The sequence below is a fragment of the Loxodonta africana genome, chromosome 1 (assembly GCF_030014295.1).
Source record: "Loxodonta africana isolate mLoxAfr1 chromosome 1, mLoxAfr1.hap2, whole genome shotgun sequence".
Lineage (NCBI taxonomy): Eukaryota > Metazoa > Chordata > Mammalia > Proboscidea > Elephantidae > Loxodonta > Loxodonta africana.
Window position 1 is genome coordinate 124,501,110 of NC_087342.1, and position 26,632 is coordinate 124,527,741.

Genomic DNA, 26,632 nt, shown 5'->3' on the forward strand with positions numbered 1-26,632 from the left:
AAATTTTGGATTTGTTGTTAGTCTGGCCTCCATAGGAGAAATTTTCTCTTCTTCATGTTCTGCTTTTGATTGGTCCTTCTCTGTGGTTTTTGTGTTGTACTTTTTTTGTTGAAGAACTTCGGCCATTTTGTTACATCTTCTTAATTTTAGATTTTTTATTTTGGTTTTTGTGGGAAAATTTTCTGATTGGGTGCCCTGGTCGTTCCATAGCCAAGCGTCCAGCTGCCAACCAGAAAGCCGGGGCCTGCGCCCACCAGCTGCATCGCAGGAGGAAGATTCGCCAAGCTGCCTCCATAAAGACTGACAGCCCTGGAAACCCCATGGGGCAGCTCCACTCTGCCCTACAGAGTCTTCACGAGTCAGAATCAGCCCAGTGGCAGTGGACCTGGCATCTTCTGAGGACACTCTTTTCCCTAGGTTTATTTCAGTGCCAATTCAGGAGTTTTGGATGCTTGTCTCTGGCATTCAGTACCCGCGTCTAGGGGGGCAGGGATTGATTTACCTGATCATAAATGCTGACAAACGATGGGGATCGACTTCCCTGTGGCGTGGGTGGGGGACTCTCTGTGTCTTTCCCTCACAGGCGCCTCTGCCCAGACTCTCCCCTGGTGTCCTGCTCTGGTCAGGGAGCCAGCCATTTCCCTGTGTTGCTCCTCTGTCTGAGTAGTCACCTCACTCTGGTACCATTATAGCTCTTACTAGTCTTAGTGCTTGTCTGTCTTGGGGCTCAGTGAAATTCAACAGCACCCTTGCAGTGCCACAGCCTCCCTTCACCCTTTCCCAATTGCGCGTCCCGTGGACTTTCACGACCAATCTGCACCGCCTTATAAAATTGGGCTACAGCTTCCCTAGGTTAGCTCTCTTTTTGTGTTCCCTGTTGAGGGTGTTGCCCAGCCCCATCCCAAAATGACTGCTATGAATGAGTGTTCCAGATGTTAGCAGGTAGGTTCTGCCAGCTTCTGCTGCCCCTGCTCCTCCTCTCCCTCTCTTCTGGACTCACCCCAGGTCTCCAACAACTCAGCTGCCATCTGGCAGATCTCAGTCTGTGCTTGTTTTATTCATTGTTCAGTAGGTTAGTTGCTGGGGAAGTAAATGGGAGTGTCTGCTCACTTCACCACCTTGCTCTGCCTTCTGATTATATTTTTGATTTGCTTTTTTCTGATGATTAATGATACTGAGCATCTTTTTATGTGGTTATTGACCATTTGTATATGTTCTATGGAGAAGGCATTTCATTTTTAGTCTTCAAGAATCTAATACTGCTGATGGGTTAAAAAAAAAAAAAAATTACCTGATTCTTATTTGAGTCTTGTTGCATTGTTAGGTGGCCTTGCTTCCACTTTTAGGATCTTCTCCCTTACCTTTTGGTATTCTTGACATTTTACAGTGGTTTTAGTTTTTCATTTATTTTTGCTAGGGACTTGGACCTTTTCAATTTCCAGAGTGATCCCTTCAGATCTGGAAAATTTTCTTGTGTTTTTTCCTGAAAACTCTTGTTAGTTAGATGTTGGCCTTTCTGGATTACTTCCCCATGTTTCTTAACTGTTTCTTTCACCTTTTTCATCTCTTTGCTTTATACCTCTTAGAGATTCATTGTCCATATTTTCCATTTCTTTGAATATTCAATTTTGGCAATTACTATATTCTAAGAACTTTTTTTGTGCTCTCTTTATTCACACCATTTTTTAATAGCATTCTGTTGTCACGGATATGCTTGAGTATATTCCGTAGTCTGAATTATCTTTGTTTCCTTTGGGGCTTGTTTTTCTATTTCTTGATTTTTTTCCTGTAGTGTTGCAGGCTCTCTCTTCATCTCTGATTGTTTTTTATTATTGATGTTTAAAATGGGGGGAATAGGAAATTTATGTCAAGTTTTAGGGAGCCCTGGTGGTACAGTGGTTAAGTACTCGGCTGCTAACTGAAAGATTGGGATTTTGAACCCACACAGCCGTGGGAGAAAAGACCTGGAGATCTGCTACTGTAGAGATTACAGCCTAGGAAACCCTATAGGGCAGTTCTACTCTGTCATATAGGGTCAGTATGAGTTAAAATTCACCCAAGGGCACAGAACAATATGTCAAATTTTACTAGAGGGTAAGTGAGCTTTAGATAGCTACCCTGCAACTATTTTGGGGAACCTCTTAATAAGATAATAAGGTAAGAAGCACCTTATCATTAGGTATTAACTGCCTTATTTCCTCCATTTAGTTCATCCAGTTTCTGTTTAAGGTTAAGAAAGTATTTTCTTGCTTGGGCTTTAGTGCTCGGCTGTAGTCTTTGTTGGGTACTGCAATGACGGTCAGTATTCAGGCCTTCAGTTAATTCCTTATTTCTAGACTTGCTCATTACTTCTCTGTTCTATATCATTCAGTTTCTGGAGACTAAGAGTTTGTTGGTCAGGGTGGCTCTCTCTTAAGCTGCAGCAGCTTTTGACTCTAGACTGTGGTTTTTTTCATGCTGTTTCATTAATTTCTTTTATTAGTTCTCTTTTCATCTTCCAGAAATGTGTTAAAATATCTCATCTGCTTTTGGGATTCCTTCTTGTTCTCTTTATTGTTATGTACTTTTACCTTTTTTTACTTTATTTTTGTTTCAATAGAATCATGGTGGGGAGAGGAGATAAAAGCTATGCAGATACTGCCAGATGGAACCAGTGATTCTCTTAGTTAAATCATTGTTTTTATTAGATGCCCATGAGTCTATTTCCACTCAATAGTAACCCCATATGATAGTGGGATTGCCCTCATAGGATTTTCTAGGCTGTAATCTTTATGGGAGCCATTGCCAGTTGTTTCTCACGCAAAACTGCTGGTTAGGTTCGCATGGCCCACCTTTCCGTTAGCAGCCAAGCACTGAACTGTAGGTCCAGCAGGGCTCCTTAGTTAAATCATAATCTGTATAAAATTTCTGGTACTCGGTAATTCTTAAGGATTTTAGAGCCCTGTCCATTATTATATTGCACTTTCAGTGTTGAGTTTTACCATGTGAATTGTTTGCGTTTTCCATGATCAGATTGTGTTTGTTTCTTATAAAGAGTTCTTCATCCATTAGTAAGAGTAAGTCTTTTTTTTTTTTTTATTAACTTTTATTGAGCTTCAAGTGAACATTAACAAATCAAGTCAGTCTGTCACATATAAGTTTATATACATATTACTCCTTACTCCCACTTGCTCTCCCCCTAATGAGTCAGCCCTTCCAGTCTCTCCTTTCGTGACAATTTTGCCAGCTTCCAACTCTCTCTATCCTCCCATCCCCCCTCCAGACAGGAGATGCCAACACAGTCTCAAGTGTCCACCTGATATAATTAGCTCACTCTTCTTCAGCATCTCTCTCCTATCCACTGTCCAGTCCCTTTCATGTCTGATGAGTTGTCTTCGGGAATGGTTCCTGTCCTGTGCCAACAGAAGGTTTGGGGACCATGACCGCCAGGATTCCTCTAGTTACAGTCAGACCATTAAGTCTGGTCTTTTTATGAGAATTTGGGGTCTGCATCCCACTGCTCTCCTGCTCCCTCAGGGGTTCTCTGTTGTGCTCCCTGTCAGGGCAGTCATCGATTGTGGCCGGGCACCAACTAGTTCTGGTCTCAGGATAATGTAGGTCTCTGGTTCATGTGGCCCTTTCTGTCCCTTGGGCTCTTAGTTGTCGTGTGACCTTGGTGTTCTTCATTCTCCTTTGCTCCAGGTGGGTTGAGAGCAATTGATGCATCTTAGATGGCCACTTGTTAGCATTTAAGACCCCAGACACCACATTTCAAAGTGGGATGCAGAATGTTTTCATAACAGAATTATTTTGCCAGTTGGCTTAGAAGTCCCCTTAGAGCATGGTTCCCAAACCCCCGCCCTTGCTCCTCTGACCTTTGAAGCATTCATTTTATCCCGGAAACTTCTTTGCTTTTGGTCCAGTCCAATTGAGCTGACCTTCCATGTATTGAGTGTTGTCCTTCCCTTCACCTAAAGCAGTTCTTATCTACTAATTAATCAGTAAAAAACCCTCTCCCTCCCTCCCCCCCTCGTAACCACAAAAGTATGTGTTCTTCTCAGTTTATACTATTTCTCAAGATCTTATAATAGTGGTCTTATAGAATATTTGTCCTTTTGCCTCTGACTGATTTCGCTCAGCATAATGCCTTCCAGGTTCCTCCATGTTATGAAATGTTTCACAGATTCGTCACTGTTCTAGTAAGAGTAAGTCTTAATTCCTAGTTTTGTGTCAGTAATAAAGCTATTAACAAACTTCTCAGAGCTTGTAAGATACCAGACTCTTAACATGATAAGTTAATCTTTGACTTATTATCACTAGTTTATATATGTTGTCATGAAACTAGTTTTAATATCAGGATTTTAAGAAAATGGACTTAAGGAGCGTTTGCAGGCAGAGGCAGCTTGAAAAATCTGTTAACTCCATTTTCACAACTGATTATATATGAAAGAAGGCGATGAAATAGCTACTATCATGGATGTTAATGTACCAAATACTGTACAAAAATATATTGCCAGTATTATCTCATTAAATCTCTGCAAAAACATGAAGAGCTGTAGCTATTGTTATTAATCCCATTATGGAGTTGAGTAACTTGAAGTTTCAAGAGTGGTTAGTTTCCCAAGATCACTAATAAGTAAATTGTAGTTTTTTGACTGTAGTGGATTCTAAGTCTTCCTGCTTCAAGCACATGAGTTTAGACCAGTGCTGTAAACTGGTTTTCAAATTTCATTTGGCTTCATGGTCAGCAAAATTATGATGAAGAATTTTTTTTAATTCTGTTTTTAAATAAAACAAAGGGAATAGTTGCCCTGTGAAAGAGTATGTACGTCTGTAGGAGAGATTTATGAATGTCAGAAATGGCAGTTACAGACCAAGGAGTTTTAGAGGGAGACAGGCAAAGATCAGTGATTTAGTCAGTCATTAAGACTAGAAAGGTGCTCTCATGATGTGTCTTTAATTAGTGTCAGCAGGTAGAAATGTACTTTAAGCTACTTGAAACCTTCCTTATTAGGTAAAGTTGGTATTCAGGATGAAATTCAGTTAGATATAAGAAAAAAATTCTATATCCTCCTCGGCTGAAGAATGATCATTAACTTGAACTTCTGTTAAAAATGAGTTGCTTTTGGCTTTACCAATTTATTGAATGTCTGTTTTGTGCCAGGCAGTGAATATACAATGCTGAATAAAACAAAACTTGGTGACTGTTTTCATGGAGCTTAAAGCTTAGTATAGAAATAGTTTTTCTTAATTTTTGTACATGTTAATAAGACTTTTTTTTTTTTTTAATTATACTTGTTGGAGAGGGCCATCATAGGCTTTGAACATCCCTGCACATTCTCGTTGGCTATGCCAAGAATACAAGGTTCTGACAACTCTTTTTTTTTTTTTTTTTTATTGTGCTTTAAATAAAAGATTACAATTCAGGTCAGTTTCTCATACAAAATATAACATTCTACCCTTTGCCCTTCAAAAATTCATGTCCTTGCTGCATGCAAAACACATTCACCCCATCACGTCATACCAAAAATCTTAAATCAACTCCAAGTTCAAAATAGCATTTTTTTATTTTCCTTTTTTTATTGTGCTTTATGTGAAAGTTTACAGTTCAAATTAGTTTCTTATATAAAAATTTATACACACATTGTTATGTGACCCTTGTTGCCCTCCTTGTAATGTGACAGCAAACTCCTCCTTTCCACCCTGGATTTCCCGTGTCCATTCAGCCAGCTTCTGTCCCTTTGTGCCTTCTCGTCTCACCTCTGGACAAGAGCTGCCCATATAGTCTCATGTATCTACTTGAGCTAAGAAGCACAGTCCTTACAAGTATTATTTTATGTCTTACAGTCCAGCCTAATTTTTTTCTGAAGAGTTGGCTTCAGGAATGGTTTTAGTTTTGGGCTAACAGTCCAGGGGCCATGACCTCCAAGGTCCCTCCAGTCTCAGTCAGACCGTAAAGTGTGGCCTTTTTCCTAGAATTTGAGTTCTGTACCCCCCTTTTCTCCCACTCCATCAGGGACTCTCTGTTCTGTTCCCTGTCAGAGCAGTCATTGGTAATAGCCGGGCACCATCTAGTTCTCCCAGTCTCAAGCTAATGGAATCTCTGGTTTATGTGGTCCTTTCTGTCTCTTGGGCTCATATTTTCCTTATATCTTTGGTGTTCTTCATTCTCCTTTGCTCCAAGTGGGTTGATGCATCTTAGATGGCCGCTTGCTAGCTTTTAAGATGCCAGACACCACTCACCAAAGTGGGATGCAGAAACATTTTCTGAATAAAATTTGTTATACCAGTTGACCTAGATGTCCCCTGAAACCATGGTCCCCAGACCTCTGGCCCTTCTACTATGTCCCTTGAAGTGTTTGGTTGTATTCAGGAAACTTCTTAGCTTTTGGTTTAGTCCAGTTGTGCTGACTTCCCCTGTATTGTGTGTTGTCCTTCCCTTCACTTAAAATAATTCTTGTCTACATTTAGTTAGTGAATACCTTCTACCTCCCTCCCCACCCTCATAATCATCAAAGAATGTTTTCTTTGTTTAAACCTTTTCTTCAGTTCTTACAACAGTGGTCTCATACATTATTTGTCCTTTTGTGACTAATTTCATTCAGTGTAATTCCTTCCAGATTCATCCGTGTTGTGAGATGTTTCATGATTCGTTGTTCTTTATCATTGCATAGTAGTCCATTGTGTGAATGTACCATAATTTGTTGAACCATTCATCCATTGATGGGTACCTAGGCTGTTTCCATCTTTTCGCTATTGTAAACAGTGCTGCAGTGAACATGGGTGTGCATATATCAATTCACGTGAGGGCTCTTATTTCTCTAGGATATATGCCAAGGAGTGAGATTGCCGGATCGTATGGTAGTTCTAACTTTCTACAGAAGCGCCAAATTGATTTCCAAAGTAATTGTACCATTTTACATTCCCACCAGCAGTGTATAAGTGTTCCAGTCTCTCCTCAACCTCTCCAACATTTATTTTGTGTTTTTTGGATTAATGCTAACCTTGTTGGGGTGGGAAATCCTGGTGGCGTAGTGGTTAAGTGCTACAACTGCTAACCAAAGGGTCGGCAGTTCGAATCCGCCAGGCGCTCCTTGGAAACTCCATGGGGCAGTTCTAGTCTGTCCTATAGGGTCGCTATGAGTCGGAATCGACTTGATGATACTGGGTTTGGTTTTTCTTTTTGGTTTTGTTGGGGTGAGATGGTATTTCAGTGTAGTTTTGATTTGCATTTCTCTAATGGAAACCCTGGTGGTATAGTGGTTAAGTGCTACGACTGCTAACCAAGAGGTGGGCAGTTCAAATCCGCCAGGCGCTCCTTGGAAACTCTATGGGGCAGTTCTACTGTAATGTTTACTTCCCACTCCCTACCCCAGGCAAAAGGCAGACTTGCTTACTGCTAACTCTAAAAGCAGTAAATTCCCCACATTCAGCGTTCCTCCTCTTTATCTTATCCCACTGTATCAGCTGGCATTGTCCGTATGGAATCTGAGGAGCAAGGGGAACCAACATAGCATGATCATGCTGCTTGCTGTGCCATGACTGACAGAATTCTTTGCCTTTGACCCAGTGGTCTCATATCTTCTGCCACCATCCATGAAACACTAACAGGGTAGCTTGTTAGTTTGCAAGGGTAAAATCTAAGACCTTTCATAGTTTTGGGCAAATCTGTTTGATTCCACGAAGGATTCATGGGACCTTACTCATAAGCACTGTAATTATTAAACATTAATAATTAATTTATTAAACATTAAAATAAACAATTTATCTCCACATGTATAGTGCAATAGCTAATTCCTGTTGCTGTCTATATATTGTTAACTGATATTCTCCAAGTGTTTAAAATAGAGCCTAGCACATAGTAGGTATTCAGTAAGTTTTGACTGGAGAAAAAAACACAAGGAAAGGAAAAAGTAGGGCCGGATGGGATGGTGGTGGACCAGGAATTAAGATAGTAAATAAAATGCATGCTGCAGGTGGAGCCCAGCTTTGGTTCTCATATTTCTAGCAGTCATTGTGAAGAGGAAAACATTCCACGGTAAAAAATTTAAAGTTTTCTAAAGGTAAAACAAAGAAATGCTCAAGAAAAGAAAAACTATTTATGACACTAAAACTAGAAAAAAATTTCATCCACAGTTTTATCATCATATGTGATGCAATAGTAATACTAATAAATTCTCAACAGCGTACTTAAATGAACATAGGGTTTTTTCTTCTAATATCCCTCAGTGTGTATCCCAGTATAAGCAGTGTTACAGGGACCAATATAATGGTCTGACCTAATCCCAGGTAGATGTTAGGTTAGCCATCAAACAACCTGTCTTGGATATAATTTCTCATACCAGATTTTCAGTGTATTAATGTGAAGCAAAATTTTCCTTAAAAAATGATTTTGGAGTTTTTTTCTAATGCATAATGGACAGGAGAAGTCTCATAGTTTCAGACATAAATGAAGATAATTTTGGCATGGATAATTATCGTTTTATGTCATCGTTGGTTGCTGTCAAGTTGGCTCCAACTCATGGCAACTCACATACAACAAAAGGAAACATTTCTAGGTCCGGTGCTGTCTTTACGATCCTTGGTATGCTCTGAAGTCCATTGTTTTAGCCACTTTTCCCATTAAGAAAGACTGAGAATGGTCAAATTTTCAGAGTCGCTTTCAAATCCTTTTTTAACTCAAATTTAGCTGATTTAGAAGAATAAGCTTGGCTTCTGGGTCCTGATTTTATGCAGAGATGTGAAAGGGAAGTGTTTTTAAATCCTTTGTTCTGGTACATTTTGAAATATGTATGTTCATTGTTCTGTGGTATTGTATGCATTTTCTCACCATCACTTTCTGCCTCTTTCTTCTAAGCTGAATTCCTTGTAGCCTTACTCTTTATCCTCAAAAAATTCCCCAGAATTAACTGCTTAACTAAATCTGTAATCAAAATTTATCTTTATACTCTGATCTCAGCTCAGAATTTAAGCAAGTTATCCTGTTACATTAATTAGTATGCACTAATTTAAACATGGTTGATAACCCTAACAGTTTCAAAACTATTCTTATTATTAAAAGAGAATGTGTTCTAATACAAATGATTCTGCAGTTATTGTACATTTATATATTTTAACATGTTTTTGGTTGCCATTGAGTAGATTCTGATAGTGAAGTAAAAAAGTTTATGGCACTGTGAATAATGGGCAGAAAGACCTCAAAATTCTGTGACTTCGTAATTTGGTAAAGTATATTCAGATAGTGAAGTAAAAACGTTTTATGGCACTGTGAATAATGGACAGAAAGACCTCACAATTCTATGACTTTGTAATTTGATAGAGTAGGATTCTGTAATTTGATCATTGTTTGATTTAGAACTAGCTTGATCAAATGTGTACTTATTTCTTAAAATCATAGACTGATATTGTATAGTAGATATGCAAAAGTTGATATTTGGCTTATTTATTAATTAACTTTGAGATGGTTCATGAACAGCTTTTTAATCTGTAAAATAGTGAATTATTATGGTTTGAAATTTAAAAATAATTTGGTATAAAGAAAATCAAGGACCCAGGAGCAAACATTTTCTTGACCTTGGTTTTGATCTTCTTTTCCTTTGTCTAGTTAACCATATGGCTTTAATTCTTAAGTTTTTCACTTCCAGTAGAACAAAAAATGATAAAATCTCTAAGCTCTTTATTCTGCCATATTTTAAAAATATTTTATTGCATTTTTGGTGAAAATATGCAAAGCAAAACATGCTGCCATTCAATTTCTACACATAATGTTCACTGACATTGGTTACGTTCTTCATATTGTGTCAACATTCTCATTATTTCCTTTCTAGTTGTTTCATTCCCATTAACTTAGTTTCACTGCCGCCCAAACTCCTCATCTATGCTTGAGAGTAACTGTTGTCTGCTTGATCTCATAGATACTTTTTTGAAAAGAGATCAGTACTCAAGGGTGACAGTCTTGACTTTTTTTTTTTTTTTTAACTTTTGAGCTAACCTGCTATTTAATTAAAAGGTGGCTTCGGGGGACAATTTTGTTTCAGTGTTTAAAGAATATCTTAGAACGATAGTCTCAGGTATTTATCTGGTCTCAGTGGGTCCAGTAAGTCCGGATTCTTTAAAAATTTGAAGGCTTCTCCCTTTCTGTGAGGATCTGTCTGTTGTGTCCCTGATCTGAACGTTTGGTAGTGATAGCCGGGCACCACCTAGTTTTTCCGGTCTCAGGGTAGAGGAGGCAGCGGTTCATGGAGACAGTCCTGTAGTCTTGTTTCTTCTTGATTCTTGGGTTTCCTCCTCTTTTACTCCAGTGGAATAGAGGCCAGTGGTTGTATCTTAGATGGTTGCTCATAAGCTTTTAAGACCCCAGACACTACTCACCAAACTAGAAAGAAGAACTGTATTATGCTAATTGACTGAATTGTCCTATGAGACCATGACCCTGTTTTCAAACCAAGAAAATACTTGTATTTTTATGCAGATAACACATGCCTTCTTCGTTTGTTTGCCAACTGCACCCCCTCTCCCCATGAGCTATTTTCGTAAGTGCACTATCCTAATTTTTTTTGTGTGTGTGTGATAGACTTACTTTGTTTCACACAAAGCCTTCCAGGTTCACTCATGTTCTAATATGATTTGTAAACTCATTTTTCTTCATGGCTGAGCATTATTCCATTGTAGGTATATACCGTATTTTGTTTAACCTTTTATCCATTCGTGGGCTATGAGATTGTTTCCATCTTTTGTGCTATTGTGAGTGAACATAGGTGTGCATATATGTCTGTTTATTCTAGTAGAGAGAGTATGTATACCTAGGAGTGGAGTACTCTGCTGTATATTCAGAATTTTAACTAAACATGAATTCTGATTTAAAAAATGTAAGATTATCTGCAGGTTTTATAGGTGATCTTAAGGATGGATGTGGCTGGTTTTTTTCTGGAGGATTAGACTGACCACTGCCCAGGAGAGAGATTACTTTGTTCTCAGACTCTAGCCCTGCCCCACGTTCCCTATCCTAGAGGTGGGGTGTACCTGTCAGCCAGAGGAACAAACTTTCATAATTTTGGGACAGTGGCAGAACCCTATTGTTAGAGAAGTAGGAAAGTCTTGTTACTTGGATTTCCCCAAATCCTAGACCTAGGCATCCTCAATCTCTAGCTGCCCATTTCCCATTTCCTCAACTTCCTGACTGGACCCCAGAACTTCCTTCCCTATTTTAGACCTCTTTCTTTTCCTGCTCTCTGTTACTGTCATGGATTTGGTTCTCATGGGTCCTGTGACTCACTGGGTCATCTTGACTCAAAATTTTTGACCTTGATTTTAGTGAGGATTAGGTTCAGTTGGGAGTGACAGAAAACCCCAGAAATAGTGCTATGAAGTGAGAAATTTATTGTCATGTAATAGCTCAGAAGTGACTGAGAATTGGTATGGAGCTCCACTGCGTCAAGGACCCAAGCTCCTTCTACCTTACAGTACCATGTATGGCCACTATTTACAGATTTACCTCATAATTTGAGATGGCTCCTCCAGCTATCTAATGTGGATTTCAGTCAGTGAAAAAAGGGAAAAAGAAGACATGCCTTCCTTCTTTAAGATCGTATCTTTAAAGTTGCATATGTCATTTTACCTTATATCCCATTGACCATAGCTTAGACAGTGGCTATATTTAGTGGTAAAGTAGATTGGAAAGTGTAGTCACTATTTTGGGTGACTGCTTACCCAACTAAAATGCAGAAATTCTAATGAATGTGTAAGAATGGCTGAATGGATATTGGGTAACAGCTAACAGTGTAAAGCTCAGTTTCTGTAGTTCACTCTGTAGAAAAGGCCGGGCTTAGTACCTCATTCTTGGTGAGTGAACTCTAGCTCTTCCTGGGGAGGGGGGGAGGTTTGAATACTTGGCTTGTTTTCAGAGTTGATCTTACTTCACTGGACTTTTCTAGACTGCACATCTATCCCCAGCCCCCAACTAATGGAACTTGGGCCTCAGTTTATAAAATTCAGGTGTCTGTTTGTAGAGCATGATCATATGCTCATATAATAAATTCTAGAGGAACACTGAAGGATGTGTGGGGGGGGCTCAACATTGCTACTTGAATCTGAGGCTTCATTCCATTAAGGTAATAATAGTCTCCAAACATTTTTTGGCTGTATATACTTATCAGTGGAAACCCTGGTGGCATAGTGGTTAAGTGCTATGGCTGCTAACCAAAGGGTTGGCAGTTCGAATCTGCCAGGCGCTCCTTGGAAACTCTGTGGGGCAGTTCTCTGTCCTATAGGGTCGCTATGAGTCGGAATCGACTCGACGGCACTGGATTTGGGGTTTTTTTTGGTTTATACTTCTCAGTAAGATATTTTTGAGCATGCACCAATGCTTGCATACAAGTATTTATATGCTTGTCTTGCTGTACTAATATGTTAATGGTCCTTATATAACACAATGGAAACCCTGGTGGCGTAGTGGTTAAGTGCTACGGCTGCTAACCAAAGGGTCGGCCGTTCGAATCTGCCGGGTGCTCCTTGGAAACTCTATGGGGCAGCTCTACTCTGTCCTATAGGGTCGCTATGAATCGGAATCGACTTGATGGCACTGGGTTTGGTTTTTTTGGGGGATTTTTATATAACACAATAAGTATTTAAAAATTATGGGCTATAGATGAAATGAATGATTAGTTATGCTTTTAAAATTAATAATTAAAATTATTAGTTCTGTAAGAACTTTTTTTGAAATGTACCATGATTAAATGTTTCGTTAATTTTTGCCAAATTTGTTTTATCGTGCTGATGTAACAGTCTTTTACACGTCTAGTTCTAAGTTGAGGTTTTTTTTTTTTTAAATGATTTTAATGCCTGTCATATAGCTGAAAAATATAACTCAGCAAAGATACATGTAACACCTGTTGTGGAAAACAGTGTGGCAGTTTCTCAGAACACTAAAAATAGAACTACTGTATTACCCTACAACTTTGAGTATATATCCAAAAGAATTGAAAGCAGAGACTCAGATATTGTACACCAGTGTTCACTGCAGCACTATTCATAATAGCCAAAAGATAGAAACAAGCTAAATGCCCATCAACAGATGAATGATAACAAAATGTGGTACATACATATAATGGACTACTTACTCATCCAGTAAGAGAAATGAAGTCTTCATATGTGCTACAGTATGGATGGAGCTTAAGGCATTATGCTGAGTGAAATAAGTCAATCACAAATGGGCAAGTATCGTATGATCTCAGTTATGTAAAATGACAAGAAAAGTTAAATGTATAGATACCAAAGTTGATTAGTGTTTACCAAGGGCAGGTGGGGGAGGGGGCAGGGAATGGGAATTATTGCTTATCGAGTACTGCATTTTGGTTTACAGCATTGGAAAAATCGCATTAAGGGCAGGTTGCAAGCTGATTATTGTAATTGCTGTCAATAAGTTGTACACCTGTGAAAGTTAAATTGACACAAGTTGTGTGATAGATGTATTTATAGCAGTGCCCCCGAAAAAGAAAAATAGAGTAACTGCTGAGGCTGATTATGTACAACTAAACACCTCACGGAATTTGGTTCTATGATTTGGAGATTTAGGGTCATGGTTTCATGGGACATCCCAGTTAATTGGACTAGTAACATGTTCAGTGCTTCTGTTCTACCTCCTAGTTTGTTGTGTAGTGCCTGTGGTCTTACAAGTGGCCATTCAACACACAGCAGTTGGTCTCTATTTGCCTAGAGCAACAGAGGAAGGAGAGTCAGAAACAGGAGGAGGAAATTGATGTGTGGCTAATTGCCTCTGTGAACAGCTGCATCCTTTGCCATGAGACCAGAAATACTGGATGGTGCCCGGCTACCATTAGTGAACATTTTGATCAGATACTGTAGAAGAATCCTGATCAAAAGGGGTAAAAAGCAGAACAGAATTTCAAATTCTCATGGAATCCAGTCTTTCTGGAGCCATGGAGGCTCGATGAACCCCTGAAACTATTGCCTTGAGATAATCTTTAAACCTTAAGTCAAAAATATCTGCTGAAATCTTCTTAAAACCAAACAGTAGTTTAACCCTGTAAAGAATATCTTTCTTGAGCATTGTGCTCTTAAGTGATCAAATTGACAACAGCAACTCAAAAAATCAGAACCTTAGGAGGCGATGAGTTTCTGTTAATGGGGGAGGACAACTCAGAAAAGGAGGGTGAGAATGGTTGTATAACTCAAAGAATGTAATCAGTATCACTGAACTGTACATGTAGAAACTGTTGAATTGGCGTTATTTTTACTGTGTATATTCTCCACAACAACAAAAATTATGTAAAAAAAAAAGATGCATACATTCAAAGGTGAGAAATTCACTGTTGTCTCTATTTACTAAGTCATAATCTTAGTTTTTCAATCCTATCTATCAAATACACAAGATTTATTTCAGCTTAGCTGTAAAATTTCTATTGTCTTTCAGTGTTTAGATGTTCTTTTAAACAAATAGAAAGCTGTTACATTCAAAAAAATATTAATGTTTGAGTATAAAACTCAGTCTTATTTTTGGAAAAAATTTAAACATGTTGAATTCTGTTTACAGGTTTTCAGAGTGCCCAGATAATATTTATTGATGCCATGTCATTGTTAGGCATAAAACATTTCTAGGCATCCATTTTCTTAGTAACAGAATTGTTTTCTTAGAAAAGCAGTTACTTTTCTTAAACCAGTTGTCATACAGTTGATGTCAACTTATGGTGACCCCATCGTTAAAATGTCATCTTTATCTAGAAGGGATAGATAAATGGTGTTTGTTTTTTTAAGGTGACATATCACTGACAGCTACTTACAATGGAAAAGCCAGCATGTTTACAACACTTGCCTTATTGTAAAACAAAAATGTGTAACTCATTCTTAAGTATAACCACTCTTTTAAGGACTTGGCTGTGAATTAATGGAAGACCTCTGTCTGGTATGAAGATTTTAATAGTCACTTCCCATTTCGTTGAAATTACTGTAAACAGTCTGTTGTTTATGTATATTTTTAATATGAAAGGAACTGTACTGATGATATCCTGTAACAATATAAAATGCTGAAGGGAAACTACTCAGCTTTATGAAATTCCCACTTCTTCCTCAGAATCTCTCTTTTTTAGATAAATGGTGATTGATAAGAATCCTGCAAGGGTACTAGTGTCAGTCTGATCAAGTAAATATTGGTAAAGCTTAATTTCTTTTCAGCTTTTAGAAAAAAGTTAATATAAATGATATAATACTTTTTTTCCTGGACCCAAGTTGGCTACTAACCAAAAAGGTCAGCAGTTTGAATCCACGAGCTGCTCATTGGAAACTATGGAGGCAGTTCTGCTCTATCCTGTAGGGTTGCCATGAGTCGGAATTGACTCGATGGCAGTGGATTTGGTTTGTTTTGGGTGGGGGGGAACACAAGTTGATTGTCTTGTGTACCCTTTTAGGTATGCACATCCTTTTAGGAAACCTGCTTAATGTATGCTTAAAAATCAATGAAAACTGTTGAAATGGTAGGTATCTCTTGAAATGATACCTTTTTCATATGCTTTTTCACCCTAATTTTTCTGAACATCTGATAAAAGCCATTTTCCCTTGGGTTAATTCTGACTGATGATGACCCCATGTGTGTCAGAGTAGCACAGTGCTCCATAGGGTTTTCAGTGGCTGATTCTTCAGACATTACATCACCAGGCCTTTCTTCCCAGTCACCCCTGGGTGTACTGAAACCTTCAACTTTTGGTTAGCAGCTGAGCATGTTAACTGTTTGCTCCACCCAGGGACTCCCGAATACCACATACACTTTGACTTTTAAGCTGCATGAAATCAGGAAACTCCTGGTAAATGTAAATGGTTACAACGCATTTAGAGTGCTAACATCATCCTTGACTTTATTTTAGTTTCTTACCTGTATTTTTCTTAGTTTTTAACTCTCCCCTCCCTTCTTCTAGCCTCTCCCCTCCCTAACCCTTCCTTTTTTCCTTCCTCCCTCCCTTTCACCTTTCTCTCCTTCCTTTTCCCCAATCCATCTCCCTCCTTATCTCCCTCTCCCTCCCTCCCCCTCTTCCTCATTACCTTTTATTGTACATACCTTTTTAGCCACTTTATCACTTTATGTCTGTTTTGGAACAAAGTAGCCTGTAAATAAAATATGTGCTCTTTGAATACCTGATTCAGGGTATCTTGTACTTTAACTTTTTTTTTCAAGTGTTCTGAAAATTTTAAAACATAACCGTTAAACAGAAAGGATATTATACTCATATTTACCCACCACTGAGATTTGACAGCTGTTAATTTTTTGTTCTATTCACTGCATCTGTTTATCAGTTGATCGGTTCATCCATTCCATCCATCCATCTAGTTGATCTTCAGCACACAGCTCCAAAAAAATGACTTTTGCATAATAACAATACCATAACCACACTTAAAAAATAATTTCCTGATATTATCTTATATCTAGCCCATATTTAAATTTTACCATTTGTCCCCAAGATGTTATTTTCATCTGCTTTAGTCAAATAAAGATGCAATCAAAGACCAAGTATTGTATTATATTTCTGAAATCCTCCCCCACATCCTTGACCCATGATGATAAGACCAAATATCTTCTAGAATGTGCCGAGTTTTAGATTTTTAAAATTGTTTCTTTGCAATGTTACTTGGCTTGTTTTTTTATTCCCTTTATTTTCTACAAATAGGAAGTTAGATTTAAAAGCTTGATTAGATTCTGGTTAAACATATTTTGGCAAGAATACTTTATAGGTGAGGCCCACTGTTTTGTATTGCCTCACTTCAGAAGGTCTAGTTGTCCTACTGCTTTGATATTGTTTGTTCACAGTTAAGGTGGTAACAACCACATCTCTTCCTAAATTATTGAGAATAGCACATAATCTGTAGGGATATAACTTTTATAGCATGAAAATACCTAGTTCCTTATCAGCCTTTCACCTGTTCTGTGCATCTGATGATGATATTTGCTGAAATCAGTTATTTCATTGGTAGTAGCACAGTGATAATTTTAGAATTCTGTCTTGTCTTTTTTACATTTATTTGCTGACATTCCTGTGGTAAAGAAAAGTTTTCCCTTGTTACCTGGTTATGCTGAACTATATAGTTCTTACTGAAGAGGCTGATTAGCCATTACCCATCGTCCTTGAGTTGATTCCAACTCGTAGGGACCCTATAGAACAGAGTAGAATTGCCCCATAGGGTTTCCAGAAAGCAGCTGGTAAATTTGAACTGCCGACCTTTTGACTAGCAGCTGAGCTCTTAAGCACTGCGTCACCAGGGCTGCATTAAAGGGAAAGAATATACAAGTTTTCAGAGTAAGGACTTAGTGAAATGATCACATCTGGTGCCAGTAGTGGCAAATAATTCTTGGCTCTTTTTAAATTTTTATAATGGGTTCTTGGATTTTTAAGAATATTTATTAAATAATGAATGTATTGTGTTACACTCCTTTTTCTTTTTACTTAGAATCAAAGTACTTTTAAATGTATGCGCTGATTTAATTTAACATCAAATTGTGTAAGTTTTTGCAGAGAGAATTATGTAGATAGCTGTGGTAGAGTCAGAGTACTTCTTAAAATACTTACTGATTACTTTTTTTCATTCAGAGAATAAATTGTTTTAATTTTGGCCACAGACTAGGTTTTTCTGAGTTTTCATAGGTACAATTTATAGTCAGTTTCAGTAAAAAGATGTTCTGATATGCATCTTCACAAAAGAACATCAGATAGCTTGGAAATTAACTGATCTGTTGATACAGTTTGGTGGAAACTTTCTTAGTTTAATTGGCTGACAAAACTGCTTTAAATAAAATTTGATACACAGTGGGGCAGGAGGAGAGAAGTCAAACAAATGACCTTAGTTAAATGGGTGGGTAACATTGGCTTTAAAATAGAAGCATCTCATCCAAGTGTTGTTTTGGGAAAATAATGATTCCACTTAAGTTAATTCCCTAATAAATAGTTTTAAAAATACATTTTATTTCAACCATTTTGAATGAGCCACTTTCCAAAATGTATAAGATGGTGCTTCCTTTTTTTCAAACAGTATGCTCAACATAATTTAGCTTTTTACTGGTGATTTAGTCATTTTCTGAAATAAATTATTCTTTATTAGTGGTATCCTTAGGTACTGTAGGTAGGGCTTTTGATCCCTTTGTTAACTGGGCCTGAACAGTTTATTCATCTTTTTATAATAATATCCTTGGATCTTTCTCAAACATCTACTATAGTCCTTCCATCTTTCTAATTGAAAAACCAGGAAACTGAGATTAGAAATATGTGAAATAAAAGTAAAAGGTATACTCTTATGAATAAAGGTGTGTGTGTGTTTAAAACACATGGAAAGAAATAAACCTTATGAAAGTTGTTTTTTGTCTAAGTGCTGCCAGTTACTTGATTTTCTTTGAAGAAGGGCTCCTAGAAGTTGGAATCTTAAATGAACTTGATAAGGGATCACCCAGTCCCAACCCAGTCCCATCAGCACCCAGAGAATCTTATTGAAGAAAAAGTATTTACTGACTTCTAAACCTACATTGAAGCCCTGTTGGTGCAGTGGTTAAGAGCTATGGCTGCTAACTGAAAGGCTGGCAGTTCAGATCCACCAGCTGCTCCTTGGAAACTGCTCTGTCCTACAGGGTCACTATGAGTCAGAAATGATTCAACAGCAACGGGTTTGGTTTTTTTTTTTTTTAACCAAAATTGGAGCCCTGGTGGTATAGTAGTTAAGAGCTTGGCTGCTAACCAAAAGGTCAGCAGTTCGAATCCCCCAGCCACTCATGGGAAACTGTGTGGGGCAGTTCTGCTCTGTTATAGGGTCGCTATTGGTCAGAGTTGACTTGATGGCAGAAAATTTGTTTTTTTTTTTTTGGTTAAACTTATATTAGAAAGGTGCCCTGGTTGTGTGCAGTGGTTAAGCACTCAGCTGCTAACCGAAATGTTAGTGGTTTGAATCCACCAGCGGCTCCTAGGGAGAAAGAATGTGGCAGTCTGCTTCCATAAAGATTGTAGCCTTGGGAACCATATGCGGCAGTTCAGCTCTGTCCTATAGAGTTGTTATGAGTCGGAATTGGCTCTACAGCAGTGGGTTTGGTTTTTGGTTTTTAAACCTATGTTGGAGTCCCTGGGTGACGTAAACTGTTAAGCATTCGACTACTAGCTGAAAGGTTAGCAGTTCGAACCCACCTAGAGGCATCTTGAAAGACAGGCCCCGTGATCTGTTTCTGAAAGTTCACAGCCTTGAAAACCGTATGGAGCAGTTTTACTTTGTACACATGGGGTCGTCATGAGTCGGGATTGACTCATTGGCAACTAACAACAACAAACGTACATTATGGGATGGTATGAGATATATTTTATTATACATAAAGTTTCTTCAAGACTAAATACATTAAAATTTATTTTTTCTCATGAAATTACTGCTGATGTCCCTTAGCGAGATATGTTTAAAATAATTATCAGAGTTCTATTCTTGTTTTCCAGTTCTAGTAATTCTCTTGTATATTCCAAAGTTATTGCTCTGAGTGAGTTGACTTTTTTTTCCCCCGTATCAAGGACCATATCTTTTTTTTTTATTGTACTTTACGTAAAGGTTTATAGAACTGACTTATCATTAAACAGTACACGTATTGCTTTGTGACATTGGTTACCATCCCACGACGTGTCAACACTCTGCCTTCTCGACCTTGCGTTCTCCATTACCAGCCTTCCTGTCCCCCTCTGCCTTCTAGCCCTTGCTCCTGGACTGGTGTGTCCCTTTAGCCTTGTTTTGTTTTATGGTTCTGTGTAATCCTTGGCTGAAGGATGAACCTCAGGAGTGACTTCATTACTGTACTAAAAAGGTGTGCAGGGGCCATTCTCTTTGCAGTTTCTCCAGTCTCTTGTCAGACCAGCAAGTCTGGTCTTTTTTGTAAGTTAGGATTTTGTTCTACGTTTTTCTCTAGCTCCGTCTGGGACCCTCTGTTGTGATACATGTTAGAGCAGTCAGTGGTGGTAGCCAGGCACCATTTAGTTGTGCTGGACTTAGTCTGGTAGAGGCTGTGGTAGTTGTGGTCCATTAGTTCTTTGGATTAATCTTTCTCTTCTGTCTTTGATTTTCTTCATTCTCCCTTGCTCCTGACAGGGTAAGACCAGTGGAGTATCTTAGATGGCAGCTTACTGCAGATGCTACTCAGCAAAGTAAAATGAAATTTTCTTTGTAAACTGTGTTCTGCCAATTGAACTAAATGTTCCCCAAGACCATGGTCAAGGACCATATCTTTAATCTCTGTTTAGTGTACTTGATCAAAGTTCCTTTTAGATAGAGACTATCAGTTATACACTTGAAGAGGCTTTAGTTCCTAGGTACACACTGAAAAATTCTACCAGTTGTATTTTCCTGAGTGAGCAGCTTTTTATTTGTTCAGTTGTGCAGTGTTGGGGGATTTCCTTCTAACCTGTGCTTTCCGTACTGTTAGCATTTTAATTCAGTTCTGCAACTACTGGATGGGGTAAAACAAAAAAAACAAACTCATTTTGTTCTACATCATCGCGACCCTATAGGACAGAATAGAACTGTCTCATAGGGTTTCCAAGGAGCAGCTGCTGACCTTTTGGTTAGCAGCCCATCTCTTAACCACTGGGCCACCAGGGCCATCTGTGATGGGGTGGAGGCAGACAATTTAATTCTATTTGTTTTGATTGCTAAGAGTAACTTGTTGATTACTATCCAGTTGAATAAGGGGGTCCTAATCTCTTGAGATAGAAACTGGGAGGAATGAGATATTGTATTCATTCACACATTTGTTCATTCAATTAGTGCTTAAGACTGAGCAGTGTATGTTTCAGCTGCTATTTTAGGCACTAGGGATACTTCAGAGAGCAAATTTGATAAAATTCCAGCCCTCATGGAGTCTTCTATTTAATGGTTATGTATAAAAACCAAATCAAATCCGTTGCCATTGAGTCAATTCCAACTTATAGCGATCCTATAGGCCAGAATAGAACTGTCCCATAGGGTTTCCAAGGAGCGGCTGTTAGATTTGAACTGCCAATCTTTTGGTTAGCAGCCTAGCTCTTAACCACTGTGCCACCAGGGCTCTGTGGTTATGAATAAGACCATTAAAAGCTTTTTCCTGGACTGTTACAGATTAGGAATGTTAATTGTTTAAGCATTTCTTAACTGAAAAGCATGCAGTCTTCTGAGACCTCTTTGATCTCTTGTGCCTCTGGTTTTCTCCTATATTTGAGTAAAAGTGAATAAAATGTTGTAAACAAAGCACCTAACTGGGAGCTGATTCTTTGGAATATGAAACTCAATGAAACATAATGGTAAGATACGTATTATAAGAGGGTTGAGTTGCTTTTTTTTTTTAACCTATTCCTGTTTAATGTTAGCATGATGCTTATTAAATAGCATTACAGGCATCACAACTTACATCAGGATTCCACAGTTTTATATGAGGTATAATGATTTGCTTTGGCATAAAATTGGTTGGTCCTGTTTGTTCATTTAACAAATATTTATTGCATATATAACATGCACCAGACTATTTTCCAGTGTTGGGAAGATACAGTGGTGTATGAGACAGAGTCCCTGCTCTCCTGGAGCTTAGAAGTTTAAGAGCATAGCATGTTTGGTTGCTTGTTGTAGGGGAGTGGGGGATGTTTTAATTTATTTGAGATGAGATGGCCAGGCCAAGCCTTTCTGTGGAGTAACATTAAAGAGCAGCAGCAATCTCAGAGATGTCTAGTAGCTAGCTTTTTGCAGATTCTGGGTAAGCAGTGTACATTCCAAGCAGAGAAATAGTAAATGAAAAATATACTAAGTGGTAAATAGTCAGTCTTTCTGCCAGATTAAAGCAGTGCACTATTAATAAGTAGTTTTAGTATCCCCTAGTCTTGGGTTTATAATTTTTCACCCAATTATTATAAGTCTGTAATTGGTGAACTGTGTTAATAAACTATGAGACAATGATTTCCCTATGTGCCTATGCACCAAAAACAGAAAAATCTAAGAACTAAAAATAAAATTAAAAAAAAAAAAAACAAAAAGCAATCCTTGAAACACTAAGCAACACCCTCCCCCCCCGCCCCGCTTTCATATCAACAGAGTATATATCTTGTCATTGTAGGTTTTCCAGAGTTGGCCAGTGGGTAGCCAAGTGCATCTTATCTGTACCTGTTTTCAGAAGCACAGGGCAGAGCTAATTCAACTGAAAATTTGGAATATGCATTCCGATACTTTCTTTGATTTCACAATAAATGGTGCCTGGTAGGTTAAAAAAATATTTTGGTACTTTTTTTTTTAAACTGTATCGTGATATCCTATGTTTAGATACTCCTTTTGTGAAAATGGGGCCCTGGTCACGTAGTGGTTAAGCATGTGGCTGCTAACCAAAAAGTCACCAGCACTAATCCACCAGCTGTTCCTTAGAAACTGTGTGGGGCAGTTCTATTCTGTCCTGTAGAGTCACTATGAGTCAGAATCAACTCAACAGGAACAGGTTTGGTTATTTGGTTTGGATTTATGAAATTAGGTTGCCATCTTTTGAGGTAAAGTTTCCATCGCTCCATTTTCTGTAGGGATGGTTTGTAGTTATATGATAGTGTATCCACTGTAAGATTTAGTAATTCTTTGTGAGGTAGGATTTAACATGCCTTTTTGTTTTGTCTGTAACTGGTAGAATTGAAAAGTATAAAAGTATATCCTTTTATCAGAACCTTAAAACCTTAAAATTTAATTTCAGTGTCACTACACATCTTTAATATTAATTCATTAATGTATTTATATCCCTCTGTTCTTTTACTGTTTATAGCAGAACTCCTTGAAAGAATTTTCTGTGCTGTCTATCTTGCATATCTCTCTTCCATTCTATATTTGCTCCTACCACTCTACAAGATCGCCAGTCACTATCATGCTTCAGATCCAGGGGCCAATTTTTCTTCTCCATATCAGTGACATTTAACTCAGTTGATCCCTGCCCTTTGAAATGACTTCCTCAGTCCATCTGTTGTTTACCACTCTCTCAGTTATTCTCCCACCTTCCTGGTGTCTTTCTCTCAGTTTCTTTTTATACCCCATTTGTCTGGCCTCTAAGCATAGGAGGGTCCCGGGGCTCAGATCTTGGATATATATTTTTTTTCTATTTTATTTTTGTTGTTGAGAGTGTACACAGCAGAACATATACCAACCAGTTCCACAGATTTTACGTGTACAATTCAGTGATAGTGATTGCATTCTTCGAGTTGTATAACCATTCTCACACTCCCCTAGGTTTCCTATTTAATCTTTCTAGTTGCTCTTGGCAGTTTGATCCCATATAAACCCATCGCCTTCGAGTTGATTCTGACTCATAGCGACCCCATAGGACAGAGTAGAACTGCCCCGTAGGGTTTCCAAGGAATAGCTGGTGAATTTGAACTCCTGACCTTTTGGTTAGTATCCGTAGCTCTTAACCATTGCGCTACCAGGGCTCCAAATAGGTAGCTTAAAAGAGCATAATTTTCAAGGCAGACGTTATTTACTAGTTAAGCTAAACTGTTGACTGATTTTAAGATGATTTCAGGGGATATTTTTGGTTTAAGGTTTAAAGATTATCTCAGAGCAATAGTTTCAGGGATTCATTCAGCCTCCATAGTTCCAGGAAGTCTGGGGTTCAGGAGTATTTGAAATTCTGTTCTGCTTTTTATCCCTTTTGATCAGGATTCTTCTATAGTATCTTTGATCAAAAGTTTCAGTATTGGTAGCTGGGCACGATCCAGTTTTCTGATCTCATGGCAAAGGAGGCAGTTGTTCATGGAGGCAGTTAGCCACACATTCCGTATCCTCCTCCTCCTCCTGACTCTCCTTCTTCCTCTGTTGCTCCAGGTGAATAGAAACCAATTATTGTGCCTTAAATGGCTATCTGGGACACCTTTATTTCTACTCACTTTCGTGGTGATATCATCCAGTCTCATGACTTAAAAAAAAAATTCAATTCCCAATTACATATCTGTAGCCTAACTACTTGCCTGAATTCCAGACTCCTGTGTTCACTTGCTTTGGACGTCTACTAGGCTTCTTAAGTTTAATGTTCAAAATTGAACTCTTGAGACCTACCCTCTCCCCGCCTTTACCCCTCCCCTAAGTACTTGTTCTTCCTGCAGATTTCCTCATCTCTATAAATGGCTTTCACTTCCACGGTAGTCTTAGCCACTGTATCTCTTACCTGAATCATTGCTGTAACCTATAACTAACCTTTCTGCTTCTGCCCTCCAGGGCTTCTTGCATTCTGTTCTCAAAACAACACCCAGAGTGATCCTTCAGCCTGTGTGTGCTAGGCACTACATGTAAACCCCATTGCCGTTGAGTCAATTCCAACTCATCGCAACCCTATAGGGCATATACATAATACATGTAACAACCATGAACTTCTTCAGGTTCTGAAGTTTATTGGGAAGTGTCTGTATCCCTGACAGTGTGTGCTGCCCCAAGACAGGGGTCTTTATGTACCGATAGACCCTGGTAGTGATTCTGGGGTATAATTAATGGTACTTGATATGTAGCATTAACATTTAGAGGAAGCTTGCGGGAAGCAGACAAGGGGAAAAAAAAAATTCATACTGCCTACCAAAAATTCAGACACACTGAATGATTCAGTTTGCTTCCATTAATGAAAACACATGGTACCGACAGTCAATGCAGAAAATAACTGGGTCACCAGGGGGTTAAAAAATTAGATCACACCACCTTTGTACTCAGAGTATTCTGTTAACTTTCCATTTCCTTAGAGAAAAAGTCTTTCTGGCCTACAGGACCCTAGTTAGTCTTCCCTGGTACCTCTCTGATCTTATTTGCTGCCCACCCCTGCCTTCCCTTACTCTACTCCAGCCATGGACTTGCCCTGTTCCTATTCGCAAACACCCCAGGCATACTCCAACCTCTAGGTCTAGACATTTGATGTGCCTTCTTACTGGAAAGCTATTTCCTCAGAACTGTTCCCACAACTTGTTCAGGCCTTTGCTTATTTATCACCTCAGGAATTGCCATACCCAGGCTGCTTCTAGCCTACATAGCGCCTTTTTGGAACTTAGAAAGAGGCACCCATTTCTTCATGTGGAAGAAGCCCTGTGCCCAGGTACATAGCATGGAGAACAGAATAGGGCCTGGATTTCAGCCTCCACTTTTCCCCTTGGCCAAAAGCACATGTGCAACAAACAACAGATAGAACTGGCCTCCACTTTCTCTTTAAAATGACAAATCTTTCCTCATTCTGTCCTTTGCGTTCCCTATTACTCTTTTATTCGTATGATTTATCATCTAATGTGCTATGTTTTTACTTATTTTTGTCTTATTAAAGCGAAGCTTCATGGTAATCGATTTTTAAAATTTTCTTTCATGGAGAACTTAAAACATATAGAGGTAATGAGAATAGTATAATAGACCCCTCTGCACATGTCACCCAGTTTGAATAGTTAATAGTCAGTCTCTCCCCACCCCCCAGAATTATTTTGAAGCAGATCCCACAAATCATAACATTTCATCTGTAAATATTTCAGCCTGTATCTTTAAAGTACAAGAATTCTTTGCTTTTATTTTAAAAACATAATACTGTTATTTAAATGTCTAAAAATTTTTTAGAGTTCTTAATATTTCTAAATATTCGGTCAGCTTTCAGTTTTGCTCAATTACCTCAAAATTTTTTTTTTACAGTTTGAATCAGGATTTAAATAAAATCAATACATTCAGTTGGTTGCCATGTAAGTTATTTTAGTCTACGTAGGTTTTCCTCACTTTTTCTCTAGCTATTTATTTGTTAAGGAAACAGGGTCATTTGTCTCGAGAATTCTGTATCCTTGTTATCTAGAAGAATCTGAAACAATGTGTAACATACAGTAGGTACTCAATATTACAAAGGAATTAATTCAAAAGTAAATAATTTAATACAGGTTTCCCCCACTATCCGAATGTAGAGCATTCCTGTGAAACCTTTCGTAAGCTGAAATGGCGTAAAGTGAAGAAGCAGTTACCATTAATTTGTATGGGAAAAGTTTTTGAGCATTCCTAGACTTAAAACTTAACCAAGTTGTACCAAGTAACGTGTAAAACCTAAAATAACACTAACATAGAGTAAAAGCTGGGTATAGGTCCCGGGGAAGGAGCTTGGTAACACACCACTGTGGCCACTCAGAGTGCATGCTGCCTCTTTAACAGCTTGCTGCAAAACGAATGCTGAACGCTTTTTCTGCTTTTCACCTTTTTTCGTAAAAGTGAAAATCCTCTTCGTATTTCTTCCGGTTAGTGGAAACAGGTACTAATGTAGGTCTTTGTAAAAGTGAAGTATAGAGTAAAGCAAACTTTTGGAAAGCAGAGGATACCTATATCTTAGGACAAAATTACATTGTTAAATTTTGGGGATGATTACCATCTCCGTTTTGGGTTTTTACCATCTCCGTTTATATTAGCTTAATAGAATAATCTGGGCAGTAGAGCAATTATCTAGACAGTTAGGAAGACCACTTAGGGCTATAAAAAGTTATTTAAGAAAACCTGCCAGGATATACCAATAATAAATAGCTACCATTTATTTAGCATCTTGTTTGTTTGTAAGGCAGGGTACTGTGTTAGAAACTATATCATTTTATCTAATTTTCGTAGAAACTCATCAATGAAGGGTTGTAATATGTGTATTTACCCTGTGAAAAAATTGAAG

The 26,632-nt window shown here is 38.3% G+C and overlaps 1 protein-coding gene across 5 annotated transcripts in view; it reads left to right on the plus strand.

Annotated features, from left to right (window-relative positions):
• The window catches only part of PHF3 (PHD finger protein 3), a 97,004-nt gene that overhangs the window by 21,627 nt on the left and 48,745 nt on the right, over positions 1–26,632 (plus strand). The window contains exon 2 of one of the 5 annotated variants that reach the window (XM_064287759.1): positions 22,073–22,212. The exons of the other annotated variants lie outside the window; for them this stretch is intronic. Within the exon in view, the coding sequence (XP_064143829.1) occupies positions 22,203–22,212 (10 nt within the window). The 5' untranslated portion in view covers positions 22,073–22,202. The remainder of the gene's footprint in view (positions 1–22,072; positions 22,213–26,632) is intronic. 5 annotated transcript variants of the gene reach the window in all.